The 17,542-nt window shown below is 47.2% G+C and overlaps 1 protein-coding gene and 1 long non-coding RNA gene across 3 annotated transcripts in view; one reads left to right on the top strand and one right to left on the bottom strand.

Moving 5' to 3' along the window:
* Window positions 1-12,945, bottom strand: part of tay (tay bridge kinase) — a 39,215-nt gene extending 26,270 nt beyond the window's left edge. The window contains exon 1 of one of the 2 annotated variants that reach the window (XM_076367429.1): window positions 10,229-12,945. In XM_076367429.1, the coding sequence (XP_076223544.1) occupies window positions 10,229-10,639 (411 nt within the window). In that variant the 5' untranslated portion in view covers window positions 10,640-12,945. The remainder of the gene's footprint in view (window positions 1-10,228) is intronic. The other variant, XM_076367424.1, reaches the window with a different exon arrangement.
* A 500-nt stretch (window positions 12,946-13,445) lies between these two features.
* On the top strand, window positions 13,446-14,395 carry LOC143174496 (uncharacterized). The gene is made up of 2 exons (XR_012998515.1): window positions 13,446-13,498; window positions 14,242-14,395. It is a non-coding gene; the product is annotated as an uncharacterized LOC143174496 (long non-coding RNA).
* The last annotated feature ends 3,147 nt before the right edge of the window (window positions 14,396-17,542 follow it).

The raw sequence follows: 17,542 nt of genomic DNA, 5'->3' as shown, positions 1-17,542 counted from the left end.
TTGATAATGTTACGCCTCGGTTCAAAGTACCGAGAAACAGTTCCACGGAGTTCAAAGACATTCCCGAGCCGCTGCTGCACGTCGCGATGCTAAGGCGATGGATAAGGCGATTTCGGGAGATAAACGGGCCGGGCTCGTTGATTCGGTGTCAAACAATTAGCAGCCCCCGGCGAGATACGCATCTTCCGGTCGGCCGGGCGACTAATTATGAAAAGCCGTGGGAAGGCGGAGAGGAAAAAAAAAACGCACGGGAACTCCCGTGGCAGGAGCGAGTTAATGGAAACTTAGATTTCGAGCTCGGATTTCATTCGTTCGTCGCGCAGCGGCCGAGAATATGAATAAGGATTATGCTGATTCCGGTGTTTTAATTGTCTTGTCGTAGGTTACGTTATCTTTCTGTTCGTGCAACCCCGTCGTTCATGAATAAGCCATACGCATTGACCTTTTCGGGTTTGTCTTCGCGAAACTCTCGACGGACATCTGGCTCGAATTCGTTTGTTCCTTTGTTTCGAGAAGTATCGTAATCACTTCGAACAGATTAACACTAAAACTACCAGAGGGGTCAAATCACCCATGCTCGACGTCTTCTTTTTGCAATGATTAGAGAGGTAACAAATGTTTCTCTGAGAAATTACTAAAGAAATTCATTTACTACGCAAGTTGAATTGTGAATCAGTTAAAGTCTGAACAGATGCACTCTTGGAGTTTCTATAGCGAAATTTTCAAAAGTCAGTTGAAGTGCTCGGTAGCTTTAGTGTTAATATTCTTTATATTATCTATATTTCTCGAGCGACAACTCGACAAACAGAAGAAACAAGAAATGTATTATCATGGTTTCAAAGTGTATAGATATTCATTCCCTCGGAATTCGGACGTTTGAACGTGGCTCATGGTTACAGGGATCAAAATGAATCGCGCAACGCCATTTATACTATTTGCACGAGCACCGTGGCGGATGAAATTGATTGGAGCACGGCTCAAAAATTCCGTTCAATCTTAATGAACTTCGAATTTTATGCAGCGAACGTTGCGAATCCGCGTAGGTGAATTTACGTCCGCGCAAGCCGCGTACAATTTAATTGTTATTGCCGTATCGACCGCGTAACGTGTTATAAAACATATATGCGAAACGTTTACGGCGATAAGTGCAACGGTGACACGGAATAGATAAGGCGGAATGCATAAAGAGTAAGCCCGGGTCTTAAATTCGCCAGATAAGGCGGTCATTTGAATAAACTTCCGCGGCCTAATAGCAACGAACGACTGACGAATTAATGGCGCGCCGTTTGTTATGGAAAATTTAACAAACAACGGGCGCGAGAGGACTCGCATTCCGGTCGGAATAAGGTCGCCCGGCTTTGCGTCGCACTAACAAAACCGTCGAAAGAGAACCGTTATCGTTCGTATTCAAATCGCGAGCGTCTCCTTCGAAAAATTTCGAGGAAACGGGAGGAATTAGGGGCGATTAGTAAATCCATTGGACGTTTATGCTAAACTAATAGCGGCTCATTATTCGGAACTGCATTATCCTGTCCGCCGCGTAAACAACAATGAATATTAACAATGCTAATTCCGATAACCGTTGATTTATATTTGCCAGTTCATCTCCCGTTCATTTTGAATGCGAAGCTGGAGGTTACGTGACCCGCTGCGCGGGAAATTCAAATCGCGTTAGAGTCACCGCTCCGAGACTCGTTCCTCCGACTCGCAACAATCGTAATTATTTATTTAATCCTTCGAGAACGAACGTCGTGACATTGAAGTTGGACTCTGGCAATCGAAATAAAAAAGTGTAAGTAGTTTAATTGCTTTAATAAAGCAAGATTAGCATATAATTTTAGCATTTAAAAGTTCAACGCGTGATTCAACGAAAGATTTCTCATGCAAATTTTGAAAACCTGCAACGATCCTCGTCCGCGGTTATTATTTAACGATTAAATCCATAGAAACGTTTAGACACGATCAAGTGTCTATTAGATCAAGGGACTTTTTAGGAGACGCCGCTCAAACGAAATATCGGGGGACGTGGTCGAGCACAGATGTCGGAAAGTTCGCCAGAAAAAGTGTCGACCCCGAAATTTCAATTTTCCCGTGCGAACTCGACCGGATACCAATACGATATCGAGGGGTTCCGGTCCGCTTCCGACTCGCAAATCGCGAACTGTCACCGGCAACACAAACCTCCGATAAACGTTCGAGCGTTAATTGAATAACTTTTGAGCAGGTGCAATGGCGTACGGAGCCGCTCAAGGAACACGGTTCGCGTTCGAACGGTGACGGACGCTATCTTCCGTTTTTTTCCCCCTCTTTCGTCCCCCGCCGCCGCTGCCGACGGGAATAATCTGCATCGCAAACGAGCCAGGTATGTCGGTCGCTTTCGACGTTACCGCACTTTGTTACCGATTCGCATGGAAGCCGTCGATAGGCGAGGCCAGGTGACGAAGCATCGGTGTATCGGTTTTTCAGCCATCGTCGGGAATGATTGCTCGTTAACCCTCGGGAGCGGCTTTTAGGGTGGTTGCTTGGTGCCCGGCGATGCCTGGGTCGGTGGTGACCCGTGTTTAAATATCCCAAATTTTCTTAATTCACGCAAAATTGGAGAGAACTCGAATAAGAAGGAATTCTCTGAATACGAACGTTTTGGAAGGTCCTCTAGCTACGCCCGGGTCAGTACTGACCCGTGTTTAAATGTTCCAAATTTTCGTAAAGTTCCAGCGATATGGGAGAGGATTCGAATAAGGATTTCACTGAATTTGAAATACGAACGTTTGGGAGTAAGGTTCTTTAACTATGCCTGGGTCAGTATTGACCCGTGTTTGATGAAGTTTTAGAAGATTTGTAGAAATTGGGGATTATTAAAGATTTTCCGATGGAGTAAGATAGATTGAAACATTTTTTGACATTGAGGGTCGCCACGAACCCAGGCGCCACCGGACGCGAAGGCATAGAAGTATGTCAACGGGTCCCAGTATCACGGTTCAGGCAAAAATACCGATTACTGTTTGTCATCGCGATAAATCGCGATAAACGTAGCCTCGAGAAAGCGCCTAGTATCTGGGGGGACTCGAAATCGCGGTCTTTCCCGTGCGGAATACCGATAATTAAGGCCGTTTTATCGACGGGGCACTTTAAACGCGATGCCTCCGGTCTAAAAAAAGAACGAGATTAACGAAAAGAATTCGCGCGCGCCGCGGGGGAGGGGAGGATATCGGAAACGAAGATGTCTTACATCTTCGCCGGGCCGTGGAATACATTTTCGAGGGAGCGAGGCGTCGATCGGAGCGCGCGGAAACCCGTGCGGCAATTAAAGCGATCGGATTCGAAACAATTCCGAGGCGGCGTTCGCCATTTTCCTCCACGGTCTCTTGTGAAACTTCCACGGGACGGGAAGAGCTTCGAGATGTTTATCCAGATGAAACTGATCGGGGATCGATGTTGCAGGAATTTTTGCGGTCGAGTTCGGAAATTGCGGTTACGCCCTGAAATTCTTGCCCGATAAAACCCTCCCCGTGACGCGGTGACTGGGACTCTTTCGTAAAAACCTTGGTAAAACCAGATCGATATTAAAACATCATTAACTTCCATCTGAAAATCGGATTTTACTCTTTGGGAATCCCTGTGCATTCCCAACTCTAGCAGACTCAAAGAAATCCAATTGAAAAATGCTAACCGAAATTCGATCACCGAAAATATACTACGTTCCCATTAATACTGCGTTTCCCATTAATATTGAATTTTGAGTTTACCATTTTGCTACGTCGAATCAACTGATTCAGAGTGAACCTAGCTATTTATTGATTTGCAAAATGCGACAGAAGAATGTAACAAAGCCGACAGAGCATCCCCCGAATGTTATCAGACACCATCCCCATGAACGAGGGAACAGCTGACGCCATAGATGTCGCTGCGCGAGCATCCAGCATATACCGGGTGCGAAGATCGAGTCGGAACGATCCGCCGTTTAGTCGAGGTCAGTTCGACGCGATAAAGCAAACTGCACAGGATTCTACCGAAAACGGCGAAGGAGAAGTGACATTTACTCGAATTCCGAAGACGATTACGACGATAAGAGCGAACGTTTCGCGTGCGCGGTCGAGACACATTATGCGAGCAGATAAGATAAGGCGGACAGGGGCGAGCGCGAGGGCAGCAGCTCGGTAATTGAGAAATTTGGCGGGAAGAATTTAATCGCCGCCGTCGTCGTTCGAAACGGACTCAAGAAAATGATAGCGCTCGCTCGCTCGCTCGCTCGCTCGCGGCACACGTAGACTCTGTAATCGCTGTTAATTCGAGCGCACGAGAAATAAAAAGTACCGGTGGAATGATCGCGGAACGGTTGCGTTTCGCGTAATATTTCCTGCCACTTTCGCGGATCATTAAATTACAGGGAAATAATTACAGTCGGCGCGGAACCGAGCGAACAGCACTCGTTAATACGATTCCGGGGCCGCATTAGCGGGAAACAGAGACAGGCGAAATTTACCTGGCCGAGGATCGCTCGCGATAGAGAGCCTCTTCGACCGAGACCAATTACCTTCTCTCTTTTTCTACGTTTCCCCCCCTGTTTCTCCGTCTCTCCTCTCTTTTTGCCGCAGAAAAACCCCTGCGAGAATGCAAGGTCATTTTTGACCTACGCGTCACACGCGCTGCAATTTGTAACATAATTGAGTCGCGTGCGTGGCACTGGCTACAAACAAAAAGAACAAGAAAACATAGAATATTTACATTTTTCAAGCATTAGTTTTATCTTTGCCAATATTCTCGCGAACGTTTACAGAATTTCAGCGTAATTGCTTCGTACGCGGTGCGATGGGAATATGGCGGAAGCACGGGAGAAGCCATTGTTTTGACACGCTGCGTGTAAATAAAAAAGAATATATATACATAATATATTTAAACGACCCTTTCCTCTTCGAACAGCAAACATAGCTGGACATTTCCACGTCGTAAATCCGGGTCCGAAAGGTACACATAATAAAAATTGTAATATAGGTTAAAATGCGGCGTGTCGCTGTTTGCGGTCGGCCATCCGAGGGTTAAACAGTGAATCGTGTATGAATCACGGTAGACAATGGAACGCTGCGGCCCCCTACCCTAAGGGGTTGTTCGTCATGCGGACCAGTGTCGCTCGCGAATCATCTTCTCTGTTTTTCAGCGCTATTAGGCGTATTGTTATCGCATAAAGGAGCCCGAAGTCGGTCTGTCGGTCATCCGGCACAATACGAATGGAAGGGTCGTCTTAGAAGAAACAGCAGCCCCCGAGACCCTTTTGTCTACCGCGTTTCCAACTTTTCTCCTGTTCCTACCTGGCCCGTCGAATTTTCGGATTCCCGGTTATTGTTCCCGCTAATATCTAGTCCCATTACAGTTTTACAGCCCAGATTACCGGTCCTTAAGAAGTTCGGATAATAAAAATGAGTCAGCTCCTAAGCCTTGCAACATTACAGTCTCGAACAAGACAACAACGTTTGACTCGGAACGCGGCGTGTTCCACGGCTTCTACAAATGCCTTCTTTTCCCCCGGCGAATCGCTAATGACAAGCTTTAATTAGGATAGCTACGAAAGAGATCGTAAACAGTCGCAATTAAGCTTTCGATGGAATATTTGAACGGTTCTCGGTGTTGAGTAAATCAAATATTCCTCTTTTTCCCCCCCTCCTCGCGCGGACATTCGAGAATTCGATCTGTTAATCGGTCAGAAATGTTTGCTCGGGAACCGTATCGGGAAGAGAGTTCCGCGGCGGCTCGGTGTCGCGTATTAAACCGCAACATCGAGTCTCACGTTGCCTCCGCAAGGTCTCGTATCGTTGCGACGCAAATTTATGTCGACACGTGGGCCTCCGCGGAAATTTACGAATAAAATGGACGATATCGAACGGGACCGAGACGAAAATCGAGACGAAAAACCGCGACGACCGGACCGAAAGTTTCGCGGTATCGTTAGCTCTCCCTACGCGGCAACTTAAGCGACTTATCAGTTTAGGGCTAACTTCGCGTAACTTCTGTATTTAGCCGGCGAGCAACACGCGTTCGATCCTTCTGCGAACGGGGTCTGTTTCGAAAGCGAGAGAGAGAGAGGAGCGAAACGGAAGTTTGTTGGAATGTTCTGAAGCAATAGTTTCTGAACGAAAACATAACGAGAAAAATGTTTAACACTGGAACTACCAAGTCACAATGACCATTTCTTTTTTCCAGTTATTGAAAGGATAACGGATGCTTCTCCGAGAAATGACTAGAGTTACTCAATAGTTGCAGCATTTAGTTTCTACAAATTTCAAAGACAGTTTGATTGCTTGGTAGTTCTAGTGTTAAAGAATTAACAGATTCGAAAATGGGGAAAAACGCGACTCCTGCGACCTTCCCTTTACAACCTATCAAGTTACAATCCATTTAACCTACTTTTGCCAGTGCAGCAACAGCTCCGATTGAAATGTAATTTTACTCTGGAAATTGTCAGTGCTCAATTTATTTCTATCGCTCATGTTTCATGATTCAAATTCAATTTCGACAGTCGCGCGAAGAAATTTGGACAATTTTAGGTTCAATCCCCTTTCATGTCATTTGAAAACTAACCCCGAGCAGTGTAACGAGTCGCGCATTACGAAGATTTTTAATACGGGTTATAAATAATCCGGTTTCAGTCCTCCATGTCGCTGTTACAGAGGCAGGAGTTCGAGGGTTCATAAATATGGCAGAGTATTCCTCCGTGGCGTAACGCCACTCGAGTTACCGGACAAGTAAGTCCGTTCCCCTTTTTTGTTCTCCTAATTGTTTTTTAACCGGCGCCCGTTCGATCATAAAATTGTTAAACGAGAGTAGCGCCCCGTGAATATTCCGGCGATCTGCATGAACGGTAACTGTGTTCGTACAGCACCCCCCCCCCCCCTTCCAGCCCTTTGTTAATCAAGCATCGTAACGCGGGGTTAAAAAGTTAATAAATTAATCCGGTCGAATCAACGCAGCAAAAGTTAAACGCTGACCCCTTTAATCGCACGAGCTGGCAATTCGCCCTAATTGGTTTTTATTACTCTCCGCGAATAATATTTCTGTCTGCTTGAGCAACCACTTACATTGTATCGGATAATGAAATATCCCGGATTCCTTTCTCATCGGTAAGAATCGATCCGATCGGGGGGCGTTCAGTTTGTAAAAAAAAAAAACAAAGATATTTATCGCGCGACCAAAGAGAAGATATTCGACCCTTTGCACTCGAGAGGCGACTCGCAGTCGCCATTTGCTGTGATACAGCGAAATTACAAAGACAATATTGAAACACGTTCGGGAGCAGTAAAAATTTTAATGAACTGCAAAAATAGAGAAAATGCAAATTCAGTTGTCCGAGAGATAGTGACATTTTCAACAAATTAAGGCTATGTAGAGTTCAATGCGTAACAATGTGGCTTGTAAATTTGAATGTGTAGTATCCAAGTCATTTGACATCACAGTGAAGATGAATGCTATGGCATTCACATCCGTGTCAAAGTTCATCTAACGCAATTATTCATAACGTTAAAATAGAACAGTTCTATCCCTTGATTCCTATATTATTTATATCAATGTTATAAGACATCGATATTTCATTAGAATATAAATATATCTAGCGAAACAATTTTCGATTGCAAAGGGTTAAACAAAATAGATAAAAAAAAAGAGAGGATCGGACGAACTTCCGTTTCGATCGCTCGGCATTCGAGTTCATTAGCGAGCCGAATATCGTTGCCGAAGGACAAACGATATTTTAGAAGTTCGAACATAACCTGTCTCGCGGGAACTGTCGTTAGCATCTCCTTTATTATATTTGGTGTATCTGAAATCATCTTGAAAATAAGAAAGGGAGAAAAAGGTCCGTCGGATTCATTCAAATATCTTCGATATTTAAACGCCGAGATTGCTCAAGTTCGCGTATAGGTTATGGCGAGAAGAGGATAGCGGTGCGCGGTTCCGCGGTGAATGGGAGGCCATAAAACCGAACGGGGGGAGGAAAAAAAAGGCGCAAAACGAGCCGAGTACAAATCTCTCGTCGGCAGCGCCCCGCATGAAACGGTCGCTTTTCTATAAACAAAAATCTTCTTCCCAGCCCGTGATTATCTCGAGGACGACAAATTCTCGGGGGAACTAAAGGCCGTAAACGTTGAACCGCGTTAATACCGCCGCCGGTTCTCGCAACAGCGTATAAAAACTGTTGGCACGAGCGACGGCCAGGAAATAAAAAAAAAAACGACGCTCCGCGATGGGCCGAGGCGAGTGTACGTCCGCGGAGGCCTGCACGCGCGCAACAAACTGCCGACGATTTTCTCAGTCGACGTATAACGCCACCAGTGACAGGTGAGCCACCGCTCGCTGCAAGCTGGTCCACATCGGAGGCTCCCTTTTGCTAACGGAGACAAAAAACCTCCCGGGAGAACGATCTGGTTCGGACCGAACGCGCCGGAGATCGATGCGAACGTCAATTTTCCGTGGCGTCATTCGGGTCATCGTCTTTCTATCGAAACTTCTCTTTGCTGAAATATTTACTCCCACCCCTATGACTTCTGGTCACGTTTCTCGTGATTCAGTATGTTAACCCCATATACACCCGTGTAACTTTGGAGTCGCAGCAATATACTTGGATTATGTTGATGTACTTCATTATTTACAGCGAAATAAATGAAATTCGATAATCGATGTATGTGAAGTATTATACAAATAGTGAACGTTGAACGTTATTGTAACTTTAGAGTTATAAAATATATTCGTTTCAATGAAATTATTACAAACTATTGAGTAGATTGTTAATTTGTATTTATAGGTTGATGTTTATTAATGATGTACTGCATAAATAATAGCTACGAGAAAATTTCAGTCCATAGAGGGTTAACCGTTTAGAATTTATTCGTGCGTAAACTATTTTGTATAAACTTTTGCTGTCTCTGAAGCTGTTGGTGTTTCTTATGTTTTTAGATTAGATGGTTTCTATTTCCAGTGTGCTTTTAGGGAATCAAACGATGTCTACTGAGGGCAGTTTGTAGGTTAGAATAAAGCACGGAGTATGGAGATGGAAATCGATCGCTGGTGCTGTTACTAGATCATGTGGGCGTATAGTGATTCGTGTAAACATATGTTACAAGGGAACCGAATAAGGCGTTTCGAGTAATTAATCGTTTGCAATAATGATTGAAAAATTTCTTTCGAAAGATACTGTTTTTTCCGTGGCTTCTGGGAAAACGTTCGATGATTTTAGCACAAACAAAATACTCCGAAATATTTACAGTAGTCGGCAAACCACCAGTGAAAACATAACGTCAGAGGTTATGTGTTGACATTCAACACTTTACACACGAACGCATAAATATTTTAGCGAACGCTGATTTAGAGCACACCTTTTTTTAACGCGTCGATTAATATTTTCCCCACTGCGTAGAACGAAACAAGGATTCCAGCAACGCGAAGCAAACATCGAAACCCGAGACGTAAACAGTAACCGAAGGAAAATAATCATTGCAACGCACGTTCCATCGATATCGCGTAACTCGACGACACCATGTGGAATACTACTTTCGCGCGAGTGTCGGGCTCATTTACGAACAATACAAATCATAAATCAATTCGTCCATTAAAAATCGAACGACCCCTCCGTCGCGACACGCGTAAACACGGTAAAAAGGAAACCATGGCAACAACGAAAAACGAACGGATCCGAAGAAAACCAGACGCATCGGCGAAGTACGAAAACAATGTGAATAACATAACCACGAATATTACGCTCCGCTTAAAAACGGTCTCCGCTGCGAATAAATTAAAGGAAAGCAAGGTCTCGCTGGAAAATATCAGCGACCAGAATGAAATTAACATACTATTGCCGAGTCTAAAATTAGATGTTCCAAAGACTGCCGCGACGGAGCGGGTACTACCGTTAATAAATGTTCGCAAAAAAAAAAAAAGAAGAAATCACTGTATCGCAATAATATCCACGAAAACTCAAAATTTTACCGGCGGTAGGCAACGGTCGCGCGAAAACATCGTCAGCCGATACCGCGGTTGTCCCGTCCGGCTTTGCAGGTTAAAGGTGGTCAGCTGAAACAGCCGGTAGATGAGCGACACTCGCGAAAGTAAATCGCGCGTCGCGTTGCTCGTGCAACGTCACCGGAACACGGCTGGAATCTCCGGCAACGAGGAGGATCGGCCTCGGAGCCGGAGCGGCGTAGACGAACGGGTGTATGCACGGTCGGCAAATGTTTGGGTTTCTCACCTCGAGCTCCTCGTAGGTGCGGAAGGCGAGTATGGCGAAACCGTCGATAATGTCCTCCTCGAAGGGAGGCTCCTTCTGGTTGGCAGCCGCGAGGGAAGACTTCTTGCGAGGCCTCGGGGGTCGCGGTGGCCTGGGCGGTCGGGAATGGCTGTCACGCGGGTGACCGGTCCTGGCGAGCCCGAGGCCGAGACCGGTGGCGGGTTCCTCGTCCTCGCCGCTGTGGCTGTCCTCCTCGTCGTTGTTCGTCGGCCGTTGCCTGGTCTGCTGTTGCGGTTGTTGCTGTTGCTGGTGGTGTTGCTGATGGTGCTGTTGCTGCTTCGCGGTGGCTAAGCTCTCCCTCTGCGCCAGCATACGCTGGGCTCGCTCTCGTCTCCGGTTCCTCTGATTTCGTTGCTTCGCCTCGATCTCCATCTCGTGGCGGTCCCCCGGTCCCGGTTCCGTCCCTTGTTCTCTCGGCCGTGCCAGTGGCCGGTTCGCATGTACGTGGGCCGTTTATCGCTAACCCGGGTGCGCGCACCTCACGGGAGAGACCGAGGAGAGGCCTCAGCAGCCTGGCATCCACGACTCGGTAGTATCGGCCGTTGGAGATGGGGGATGACGATCCCGGGACGACGACGACAACGGGAACGATGACAACCGTCGTGTCGTATCGTCGAGCATTCTACTACGCTCCTCTTTAATGCTTCTTTTCAACTCGAGAGCGAGAGAGACGGATAGCAGAGGGACGGAGGGAGGCGAACGTTGAGCTAGAGAGAGAAAGAGAGAGGAGAGAGACGGAGAGAGACAGAGAGAGATAGATAGATAGATATAGAGAGAAAGAGAGAGAAATGGAGAGGGGGGAGGAAGAGAGAAAGGTAGAAAAGGACGACGACGACGACGACGACGGAATGGGAAAAGAGAGAAAACGAGAATAAGTGAATAAGAGAGACAGAGAGAGAAGGGAGAGGGGTGGTAGAGGGGGAGCGCGAGTAAGAGAGCACACACTGCCTTCGGGTACACACTCTCACGGGACGTTTACCGACGGGACACACAGCCACGCATGCTACAACACTGGGGCCCCCGTCGATCCCGCACACACACCTCCCGTTTCTTATCTTTTTCCTTCTTCCGTTGGATTTTTTTCTGCGAGGACTCGTAAACGAATAGGTCCGTTCCGGTGGCCGGGGTCTGGACGAGAGAGATTTCTCGTCGGTAAAAGACGTTCACAGGCGGTCACACGGTGTCACCATCGATCGCGCTGCCGAAGGAAGAGGAGAGAGTCCGGTGCGTGGCGAGGAGGCACGCGAAACACGCACGCAGGGCGGACAGACGGAGAGCGAGCGACACACGGCCACAGAAACAGAGAGAGACAGACGGACACTGGCACCGAACGAACGAACGAACGAACGGACGAACGGACGATAGAACGATAGAACGAACGATGGAACGAACGAAACGAACAGGGCACTAGCATCGACGAACACAAGGCGCAGAAACGCGCGATTATCACGTAGAAATCACAGCCACGCTCTAACGGCTACGTTTGTATTCCAATATATCGGCCGTTCGAGTCGCTTCTTTTTCCCCATGATCGTCGACATCGTCGTTCTCGTTCCTGTCCTCGTCGACCTCGTCGTCGTCGTGATCATCGTTCTTCTTCTTCTTCCTCCTCCTCTTCTTCTTCTTCGTTTCTTTCTCCTCTTCCTCCACGTCGTCGTCCTCGACGACGTACGACACCACCACCACCAGCACTGCCGGCTTTCCCGGACTGTCCCGTCACCCTCTGCCCGACCAAAAGCTACACCTATCGAACGCAAACTGCCGCGTATTATCGTCGCGAGTGGGTGCCTCCACGGGCCACCGTCGCTGGATGCACCCTGCGAGGGCACGAAGTACACCGATTGTTTGGAATGGCGGATCGAACGGGCACACACGGTTGCCGCATCGTGTGGTAAAAATGGCCGCGACCTGCCCACACCGTGCTCGCGGCCTCGCACCACCTCTTCGCCGCGCGTCGTCGTCACGGGACGATGACGCGTATACCGCACTGCCACTGATACATCCTCGATTTCCAGCGACGGACACCAGCTAGGGAAACTGACCGAACAACCTAGCACACGCCCCGAATTACGCGTGGACAACGACGCGATCTCTCCTTCGTTCGCTTCTGCCGCTGCTGCTGCTGCTTGCTAGCTGCTAGCTGCTGCTGCTGGCTGCTGCTGCTGCTGCTGCTGCTGCTGCCGCTGCTGCTGGCTGCTGCTGCTGCTGCTAGCCACGACTATGCATTTCTGTCATCCGTTTATCTCTCTTCCTTTTTCACCCTCCCACCTTGTCGTCTCCCTCTCCCTCACTCTTGTTACACCTTCTGTCCGGCCTGTCTCTCTTCCGCGTCAACACTGTTTCTCTCTTAACACAACGACCGAGAACATGGCGTACCTATGCTCCGAAGACGGACATACGGGCCATAGGTAAATGATACACTTTATAGATTGCTAGCAGCGTGACACTACCCGTCGCGCCGTCTACGGCGAACGACGAGAACTAATCGAATCGAGAGCGAAATTGAAAGTCTGTCTGAACGCGAATCGATTCTTGTTGGGATCTGTTATTCCGTATTTTAGTATGTTTTTTCATATTGTGTGGATGAATTATTCGATACGTATTGTAAGCTTATGTCACAGTCGCTTTTTTTGACTTGTAACGACTGGGACTATTTTCTTGCTTGTACCATGATTTTCTTGCATCAGTACGATGACTGTTCTGTTATTTATTTTCAGTAGTTTAGGATGCGTTGAGTATACTTGAATTAAAGAGTGCGATGGTTACGGTGAAAAACTAGCGGTGAAAAGGGATATTAGCTTACTCGGTTTGAAGAATATTGCAGTTCATCAAAGACCCATTAGAATGTTTTATGACACTCTGCTTACTAATTAGCAAGATGTGATATTCTCAGCATTAACAACTCGGTAATTACGGACGAATGTCGACGAAAGCGAAAGTTATAATCATATATATTAAAATGCACAAATTGCCTTTTTTTTTTACCTTTATGTGGCTTCTTTTCTGTGGTTACTTTTATTTTTTCCCTAGATTAGTGGTTACAGAGCCCTCTGGACGAATTGAAGACGGTCCCTTAACCGATAGTGTCGTACTTTGATACTAGTTGACGCCACATGCCATGCGAACTTCGTTAGCGGGTAAAATATCGGTATCGAAAATTTTCCTGCCAAATCGGTTAGGCTCCTTTCCATTCCCAATGCTTCGGAATGCTTTAAAGTTGAACGAGAACAGGTGAGCACGAACTACGTCAATACTTCCTTCGGTCAACAACGATAATGCTCAACGAACGACAAATCGGGATCGTGCAAATTTGTTCAAAAGACTCGGGAATATCAACATTCGCTTTCACGCGACTTTTGTTGATACGCGGATAATTGCGCTAACATTCTACTAGGAAGAGATCGTTTATTTAGAAATGCCTTCGACTTTCTCTACTCCGACAGACTATTTGCTTGAAGCCCATTAACTTTCCGTTCCGTGTTGTCACTGACTTCGATCTTGCATATGTGCCTTTCGACTAATAATATTCAGATTCTTTTTCTTCGACTCCAACACGGCCGATTTGAATATTCTCTCCCATAAAACAAAACAAACGCTGGGGGAACATTTATGGTGACACGAACAACGGTACGACAATAAGAAGTTTCTCGATCTATTTTACGAAAGTGTCAACGGTTTTCTCCTGGTAGCCAATAAAATTTTTCGTCCCCGATCCGTCGTACAAGTAATTGGTTAGTATTCCTTAGTTCTGTGGCCTGTCAGTTCCGAGTAATCTATCTTCTAATTTTTCCAATTTATTGCTTAAAATATAAATGGAATATAGAATACCTTTATTTTGGAATATTTATTTTGAAACATTTCTACGACGCTTGCGTACTCAGGGTTGTATCAACGTTCTCGTATACCCTAACCTCCTGTTTTTTTAAATTACCTATATAATACACAATACTTTTATTCTACGATTTTAATTACAGATGTCTCATAGTCTTTCGAGAACCTCGAATCATCCCTGATGACGCCGTGATTTTGCAGAAGAAGTTAAGGCCTCACGACTGTCCGTTCGGGGCAAAAAGTCCCGCAGCAGGCCGCACCTGCAACGGCGCCTTCTTTGAACCAGTTCACGGCTAGTGACCCGTGTCCTCCGCGTGAACCCGTGTCTCGTCTGGTTGTGTCTCCGGCGATGATTTTGCCCAGCCCGCTTTTGGCGATGGCCACATTTCCAAATCCATATAGGTAAGCTTGCCATCGACTGACGTGGGCCGTTCGCTTACCTACATACGGAGAGGGCAGGGTGACGCGCACAAACACTGCTGTCTCTCCCGGAAGAATATTTCGAGGTCGATACGTCTGGCCCGCTCGTTGATGAGTAAATTTTAAACAATTCATAAAGTGGAATTAACACGTTGAGCGCTATAAAAATCTTAACACGTTGAACGCCGCACGAGAAAAAAATACACAAAATGGAAAAGATATGATATCAAATCATTTGATTGAGTTGAATTATTATTACTGCACGTTCATCTACTTGAATGTCACATTAGGTAGCATTATTTAATAAAATATAATTAAGAGGATCGCCGCTGAAACAAAAACTGATAGCGAACGTCTCAACGTGTTAACCGATTTGGTCAATGAGCGATTCACATGGGCTATCATTTATTTAAGGAAACAAATCAATTTGAAGATGTGTCTAGTCAACGTATCCCAGATCAATCAGAGACCCAGTGTTCTTCGACTTTTGAATTTGTAATCACAGAACAAGTGAAAAATGATCAGAAATGTCTAGCCAACCTGAAACGATGCAGTCATCACGGTATCGATGCAGGTATCGCCAGCACGTTTCATAATTCGCAGAGGCCTTTACGGACACGCTAAATTGCCGGACGACCGCCGCCACTTGATTGCTCCGGTTACTCGTCTCTCGCTCTCCGTTTTCCGTTATTGACATTGGCACCATTGCTCGATGGTCTCGCGATACCCGGCGATCATCGGTCCAAGGATACCGCGATCACCGACTGCGCGCGCGGAGAGCGGGATTAGCGTCAAGGAAAACCGGGAATAACGAGATTAACAAGAGGGAGAGAGAGAAAAAGAGAGAGAGAATGTGAATGTTGCTGCAACGACGTACGTTGTCCACGCTTTTTTTCCTTCGCCTCCGGTTGAACCCTTATATCACCAACGGGACACGTTCGTCCCACAAACTTGCTCTTTGAATCCGTACCGCGGTACCAGTTTATTATTAGACTGCAACGTTCATGCAAATTACCTTTTTTGCGAGTTAACCCCTGATCTCGCGGTCTCTTTCGAAATCGTATTTGCGTAAAGACAGCGTTATCCACGACGATCTGTCAGGAGGAAATGGAACTGTGCGTGTCGAACACAGTTAATCGGTCAGATTAAAGAACCCACTCGTTATCGCAGGATATTAATCAGATTTCTGTTTCCCTCAGCCTCGTCGAATAAACGAGTAAATCTGGAGCAGCGCGAAGTCCTTGGAAACCTTGTGGCTCGTTGTGTTTCGAAAACTTTTACGAGCGACGAATGCATAAAGAACTACGGAACCATTACCGATCGACTGAGAGAGGCAGAGAGAGTGTCTGAGAGAGAGAGAGAGAGAGAGAGAGAGAGAGAAAGAGAGAGAGGCTCGGCATGAATGAAACGAACGAGGAAGGATCGCGGCGTACACCGATTCTATAATTATTTCGAGCGGCGCGGAACGATTCGCATCCTCGCGGGTCCGGTTATTACGTTGCACACGCTCCGCAAAACACTTCCGAGCGGTTCTTTAATTCTAACGAGCGAGCTTAACCGCTCCGTTTCCTTTTGCTCTTCCCGCCGCCGTCGCGTTGCGCAATCGAAACGCAAAATTCGTTCGGCGAACGGTTTTCGAGCGGCTGTTCGGGGGCAGCGACGATAACGCCCATTACAGCGTCACTGTTCGGTGTAAACAGAGCGCATCGACAACAAGCCGACGGTATTGAGTCACGGGATAACGATCGGCCGGCAGAACGTTAACGATAATTATTGGAACGACACGCTCGCGCCGGTCCGCTGACGAAAGACGTTACTTAATCCGTTTCGAGGAAGATTCGGGCTCGGCGGTTTTGCATATTTAGACCGGTGACCCCCTTTTCCTCGTTCTGTCCCCTTACACCTTTCTTCCGGGCGAGGCCGAGCGCGCGCGCGCGCGCGCGTTTCCTTCTTCTTTTTCGAGGGCGGCCGGAGATATTAAGACACAATATTTCGATTGTGTTCACGGATGAATCACTCGGCACGCACGCGTTTATAAGGTATTCGCTTGAAACGACGCATTTGCATATTAACGACCCGTACCGCTAAGAATAGGACGCCTCCGGGGATTTATTCGGCCAGAGTTTCCCCGATCCGAATCCCTTTTTTCCTGGATCGTTGGGATCGCGATCGGAGCCTCGAAAATTGCGCACTCTGCTGGCTGCGGCGTTGGAACCGATTAGCGATGCACTAATTTCGACTATGTTGGATTCGCACTTCGAGGATTGAACGATTCAACTGGCTCGGGAATCGATATGATGCGTTCGGCAAGCTGCAGTTTTCCAAGAGGAAAACCGACGAGTTGCTGCGGTTTTTGCCACGCAGCGAGTACACGTGTACGATTAACCAAGACCGATCGCCGGACACGAGGGAAAATCGCCGTCTGTATAAGGTCAAGCGACCAAAAGGAAGGTGCGTTTGTCACGGCGAAGACGGCGATCCGATCAGGGACAAGACCTGCTAGGGATATCGTCGCGAGAGTCGAGGACACTCGTGATTCGGCGAAATCGGTCAGCAGGTCACAGCCGGCTCTCCGCGGCGCTTGTACGACGAGTCGACGGGTCCCTAATCAACCACTCAATTACCTGTACAATCGGTTCCGTTGGTTTCTCCGCAATCGTGCTCCTTGTTTACGATCAATCGGTCGTTACGCGTAACCGATGATAGGTTAAATTAACCCTGCCCTCTGTTTTCATTGTAGAAGAGGACGTCCACCGGACGACGAACGAATGGCCGCGATGATCGCCTTTGAATGGAGCATTTTAATATCCATTCGTCATTCCCCCGACGCAATCGTCGTTCCATCGGACCATTGAGCGATACCAATAGGGAGCAATTGGGAACCCGACACTCTGCTCTGTCCACAGAAGAAAGTAACAGTCCGCCTGGTATCCAGAGCCTGACCTCGCAAGAATGCGAACGTACCTACGGCTATTCTCCAGTTGCACCGGATTGTCCTTTTACAGCCGGTGGACAGGATACGGG

This window comes from Nomia melanderi, chromosome 4 (genome assembly GCF_051020985.1).
Source record: "Nomia melanderi isolate GNS246 chromosome 4, iyNomMela1, whole genome shotgun sequence".
In the NCBI taxonomy this organism is placed as follows: Eukaryota; Metazoa; Arthropoda; class Insecta; order Hymenoptera; family Halictidae; genus Nomia; species Nomia melanderi.
The sequence above is the reverse complement of the archived record's forward strand: the minus strand, read 5'-3'. Positions and strand labels throughout refer to the sequence as shown.